The following is a 6,107-nucleotide window of genomic DNA, read 5'->3' on the forward strand; positions in this document are numbered from 1 at the left end:
GAATGATAATGTCTGGGAAGTGGTTCCAAAAAAATCTGTATTTCTAACAAGCATGTATGACTGATTCTGATGCAGCCTAGCTCTTGAAGGAAATATTAAATGCTAGATGGTTTAGCAAAGTAGGGAGGCGAACTTCAGATGAAGTCTATGAAGTATAAATACTACCACCTCCCTAAATAGGTGATACACGGGAAGGGTGGGTGGAAGGGTGTAAATAACACTGTATAAAAAGTATACTTTACCAACATCAGAATTTGCCAGGAGTTTGAGAAAAAACTCAATTCGTCTTTCTCCTTACACAAAATAGATGCTTCTGGCACTCAGTCTACATACTGTACAGGACCCAGTATAGTAGTACTGTTCTGCTGCACTATAATTAGTTTTTGTAAACTCCATGCATATATAACAATGTTTCTAAGGAAAAATGAATTCTAATTTCCAAAGAGCCATCTCTGAAACAATTTTTCCATTATTAGATATGAAACCATCCATTTAACTCCTGTATACTAATTCATACGATTCATATGCCAATAGTGAAATTGGCTGGATTATTACACAGAAACCTAGCAAAACCATACATTTAAAACTAACAGATCCTTCTGATATTAGACCATAAAATATTAAGCCCATCATCTTAACATTTTTCCTATGTAACATTTAGCTTCTATTATTGAAATTTTCAAAGAATTTTTTAACCCTCTAAGATTATCAAAAAATTATTGCTTTGGGCTTCCCTGGTGGCACAGTGGTTTAGAGTCCGCCTGCCGGTGCAGGGGACACGGGTTCATGCCCTGGTCCGGGAAGATCCCACGTGCCGCGGAGCATCTGGGCCCGTGAGCCATGGCCACTGAGCCTGCGCGTCCGGAGCCTGTGCTCCGCAACGGGAGAGGCCAGAACAGTGAGAGGCCCGCGTACCGCAAAAAAACAAACAAACAAAAACTATTGCTTTTTAAATTCTCCAAGAATTTTTTAAAATTCTAGCTATTATTCAAAGCTTCATTTAACAAAATATAACCAACTTTGATACATAAAACACTAACACATTATTTTTAAAATGTGGTAAACACCAAAATTAGAGGGATCACACTACCTGATTTCAAGACACTATAAAGTTACAGTTATCAAGATAAGCATGGTATAGGTGAACAGATGGACACACAGATCGTTGAAACAGATACAGTTCAAAAATAAACCCATAAAATATAAAGTCTACTGATTTTTTTACAAACGTTCAAAGATAATTCGATGGAGAAAGGATATTCTTTTAAGCAACTCGTGCTAGAAAAATTGGACATTTGTATCGACATGCAAACAAAGAAACCCCAACCTTCAACCTATACTGCACTTTATACAAAAATGGATCAGAAATTTTACATTTACAAAAATGTAAAATATAAAATTATAAAACTTCTGGAATAAAACATAAGAGAAAATCTTTGTGACTTCGGGTTAAAGATTTCACAGATATAACTGACTCATGAAAAGCATGACATTGGGACTTCTCTGGTGGTGCAGTGGTTAAGAATCTGCCTGCCAGTGCAGAGGACACAGGTTCGAGCCCTGGTCGGGGAAGATGCCACATGCTGTGAAGCAACTAAGCCCATGTGCCACAACTGCTGAGCCTGTGCTCTACAGCCTTCGAGCCACAACTACTGAAGCCTACGCGCCCAGAGCCAGTGCTCCACAAGAGAAGCCACTGTGATGAGAAGTCCGTGCACTGCAATGAAGACCCAACACAGCCAAAAATTAAAAAATTAAAATTAAAAAAAAGCATGACATAAAAATTTTTTGATAAACTGGAACTGATCAAAATTTTAAACTTTTATTTTGCAAAAGACAGACTTGGAAAAGACTGGGAGAAAGTATTTTTAAATCACGTATCTTACAAAGGACTTGTATCCATAATATTTAAAGAACTTTCAATACTCAACAATAAGAAAACACTTTGGAAAAGAGTTTGGAAGTTCCTTAAAAAGTCTAAAAGAGTTACCATATGACTCAGAAATTCCACTTCTAGGTACATACCCAAAGCATTTAAAATATATGCTCACGAAAAACTTGTACATGAATGTTCACAGCAGTATTACTCATAAAAGGAAAAATAATAACTTAAATGTCCATCAACTGATGAATGGATTAACAAAATGAGTTATATCCATATAATGGAATATTAGTCACAAAAAAGAATGAAATACTGATATACGCTACAATATAAACGAACCTTGAAAATATAAAATTAAGGGAAAGAAGCCAGAAAAAGAGGCCATGTATATTGTGATTCCACTTATTTATTTTATTTTATTTATTTATTTTTGGCTGCGTTGGGTCTTTGTTGCTGTGCGCAGGCTTTCTCTACTTGCGGGAAGCAGGGGCTACTCTTCGTTGCGGTGCATGGACTTGTCATCACAGTGGCTTCTCTTGTTGCAGAGCACAGGCTCTAGGCGCGCGGGCTTCAGTAGTTGTGGCTCGCGGGCTCTAGAGTGCAGGCTCAGTAGTTGTGGCACACAGGCTTAGCTGCTCCGTGGCAGGTGGGATCTTCCCCGACCAGGGATCGAACCCATGTCCCCTGCATTGGCAAGCGGATTCTTAACCACTGCGCCACCAGGGAAGCCCCTGTGATTCCATTTAAATGAAATGTCCAGAATTGGCAAATCCACAGAAGACAGAAAGTAGATTACTGGTTGCCAGAGGAAGGGTGGGGATAAATCTGTACTGACTGTTTATAGGTATAAGATTTATTTTTGGAGTGTTGAAAATGTTCCGGAATTAGATAGTGGTGACAGTTGCACTATTTTGTGGCTATACTAAAAAACACTGAATTGTACATTTTAAAAGGGTGAATTTAATGGTATGTAAATTAAATCTCAACAGAAAAATAATCCAATTAAAATGAGTAAGATTTGAACAGACATTTCACCAACAGAAATATACAAACAGGAAGGAATAACATGAAAAGATGCTCAACACCCTCAATCACTAAGGAAATACAAATTAAAACCACAAGGCTTTACCACTATTTACCTATTAGAAAAGCTTTAAAAAAGTGTTTTAAATGACAATACTAAGTGCTAGTGAGAGTGTAGAGCAACTAAACACCCATACAATGTTAGTGAGATAGCAAAATGGATAGCCACTTGAAAAGCAGTTCCACAGTTTCATATAAATTAAGTATTCCCTTACCATGGAACCTCGAAATCCCAAAAAGAAATAAAAATTTATGTCCACACAAAAACGTATACATGAATGTTTATAGTAGCTCTATTCATAATCACCAACAACTGAAATGTCCCTGAACTGGTGAACGGATAAACATTTACAGGATACAATAAAATATTACTCAAAAATATAGGAATGAAATACTGATGCATGCAACACATGGATGCCTCTCAAATCCATTTGTATAAGTGAAAGGAGTGAAATTAAGAAATCAGACCCCAAAAGCTACATACCACAGAATTCCGTTTATATGGCACTCTAGAAAAGGCAAAACTGTAGGGATGGAAACAGATCAGGGGTTGCCAGGAGAAGGGATGGGGGTTGGGTGGGAGACTACAAAGGGGCAGCAGAGGAAATTTTGAGGTCTTCATGTAATTTTGCTGTATCAAGATTGTGGTGGTGGATACTTGCTTCCTTGCATTTGTCAAGACTGACAGAACTGTACATCACAAGAGTGAATTTAGTGTATGCAAATTTTAAATGAACAAATCCGTTGATAAATCACACTCCACACAAACCTCCGCCTTGAATGTAGAAGCCACTTCCAGTATAGGTCAAAGCACAACACAATGTTCTCAAGGCTTCCTAATGAGGTAGGTGGAGACCACTTTTATCATTTTTATTTTGCAAATGAGAAGCAACACAGTATAAACCATCTGCAAATTTCTGGTACTAGTCAGAGTGATGAGCTAGCATTTATGTCCTTAGTTCTTGTGGTCCCACTCTCTATCAAGGTACTAGATGCCAACAGTAGTAACAAGAGGTTTTCTTTATCAAACTAAATTATCTATTTACACTATTTCATAAAGGAGAAATATTAAGATAAATAAGTACTTTAGAAGAAGGCTGCAGGGGCATATTCAAGAACAGTAAAATTTTAAAAAAAAGAAACAATATACTACTCACACACAAAAATTAACTCTAGCTTTGGCCTGGGAGACGCATTTCATAAAGAAAAGGAATCTAATTTCTAATGGGTGTTTAAAATAGATAAAAGTATAATACAAAAACAGTGGAAGCACTGAAAATCAAACTCCAAATAAGGAAGCGCACCAGAATAAACAAACACAAAGTAAAGCGTCGGTCCTTCACCATCTCAGCAACCTAAGGACAGGTTCATCCCCGTCTTTTACAGGTCTGAGATGCTGCACAGCGCACCTAGTTTCTTAAAAAATTCAGTAACTCACTGTGACCCACAAAACCCCAAAGCCTTAACAAGCGTGACACCCTGCTGGGTCAGGTCGTGAATTGAAATCACACAACCAACCGTTCGAGTAATTCTGCCCAGGAGTTTTCACTCTGTGTTATCAGCCGAACCCAGGCGAGCCACCGGGACTCCAGGTGGTGAGGCCGGAAAGGGGAGCCGAGAAACCAGCACAGTTTAGCGGTACCCGGAGACTGGGCGAGGAAGGAAGAGAGCGTCTTCGGTCACAGCGCCTTGCTTTCACGTGCGAGGCGGCGTGCGACACTCCGTGGGCTGCCCGGGGCCTCCGGCACAATCCAAGGGGGGTAAAATAACAGGGACCAGACCAAGTCCAGGTGTGTCTCGTGGCCGCCCCTCGCCCAGCACAGCTGAAACCCGACCGCGAGAGGCAGAAAAGGGCGCCTCTGTGGAACGTGAACTCCAGAACCCTGGAGTCTACTGCGGGTCCCCTCAGCGGAAAAAGGGGGCCCTTTTCATCCCGCACCCGAGACCCCACTCCCCTCCGGCAAAAAAATAACTTGCCGGCGGAGGCCCCGCAACTGCCGCCCGGCTCTATGTAATCTGACCCCAACGAGGGCGGCGGCAGGTGGCAGCGAGGGGCCCGAGGCCCCACGAAGGCTGGGCCGGGCTCCGGCAACGGGATCCCGGGAGGGAGGCGAGATGGAGGGGCAGCGGCGGTCTCGTTACCTGCCCAGATGCCCAGATTGAGCTGGGACTTGTCCAGGTTCACCACATAGTCCCCCAAGAACCGGTTCAACACGTCCACGACCACCGACTCGAACACCATTTTTCTCAGCCGCGGTGAACGCGGCGCTCCTTCTTCGTGCGCCTGCCCTCCCGTGCCCTTCTGACGAGACCACTCGATTCGGCGGCTCCGACCGCGGGTCCGGACGCTCAGCGCCGCCGCGAGCCCTACTAGAGGCGGAGGCGGCCGCTCGCGCGACGCATGCGCAGCTCAGGCTCCAGGGTTGGGTCGGAGCGGGAGGCCCCGAAAGGTGGTAGGGCGGCTGCGCGGCCGCCTTTCTTACGTGTTCCCCTGTCGGGCGGAGCGCCGCTGCTCTTTCTCCTCAGCCCCTCCTCCTCCCCCCATCGCCTGGCAACGGGACGAGTACCTGGAGTTCCCAGGCGTTTTACGACCCCGCCCCACCGGCAGTCCGGAGCCGGGAGTGGAGACGAGGACGGGGCGCCGGGGGTCGCAGCGGTTACTCCGGGCCAGGAACGCCCCGCCCCTAACCGAGGAGACACGCCCCCAGCCGGGCGGGGAGGTCCTAAACCTAAGTAAAGCAGGCTTCGGATTCTAGCCTTTTCTCTGTTAGGCTTGAGGCGTCCCGAGGGGGTCCCAGGGAGCGCCCACTTGTTATTACAGGTTCGCAGGTACAGGCAGAGCCCGGGCGTTGCCGGCTTCCTGGGTCCGACCCCCCCTTAGTGTCTCGGTGCCTGTAACTGCCCCGCCCGGCCCTCAGAGCGCTTGGCGAGGACGCGCCGTTGGTGTCTTAACTTCCCGGGCTGCAAATCCAGAGAGGGAAGTAAAGAGTAAACTCTGGGTTGTGATTCCACGCCCCCTTCCCTGCATCTGAGATCACACTCTTTTTTGGTCAAGTTATGTAGACGGAGCCGTCTTTCATCCTTTAGAGAGTCAACCGGCCCGGAAGCTGCGGAGCGCCTTCTAAAAAATACGTAGATACCC

The 6,107-nt window shown here is 44.7% G+C and overlaps 1 protein-coding gene across 3 annotated transcripts in view; it reads right to left on the reverse strand.

The window, feature by feature from the left end:
* The window catches only part of VPS13A (vacuolar protein sorting 13 homolog A), a 237,088-nt gene extending 231,455 nt beyond the window's left edge, over window positions 1–5,633 (reverse strand). The window contains exon 1 of one of the 3 annotated variants that reach the window (XR_010944991.1): window positions 5,108–5,368. Coding sequence is in view for 1 of the 3 variants with exons in the window: in XM_067744119.1 (XP_067600220.1) it covers window positions 5,108–5,207 (100 nt within the window). In the remaining 2 variants the exon portion in view is untranslated. Of the gene's footprint in view, window positions 1–5,107; window positions 5,369–5,532 lie in introns of those variants that run through there. The other 2 variants (XM_067744120.1, XM_067744119.1) reach the window with 2 other exon arrangements.
* Window positions 5,634–6,107: the final 474 nt, after the last annotated feature.

The sequence above is a fragment of the Pseudorca crassidens genome, chromosome 7 (assembly GCF_039906515.1).
Source record: "Pseudorca crassidens isolate mPseCra1 chromosome 7, mPseCra1.hap1, whole genome shotgun sequence".
In the NCBI taxonomy this organism is placed as follows: Eukaryota; Metazoa; Chordata; class Mammalia; order Artiodactyla; family Delphinidae; genus Pseudorca; species Pseudorca crassidens.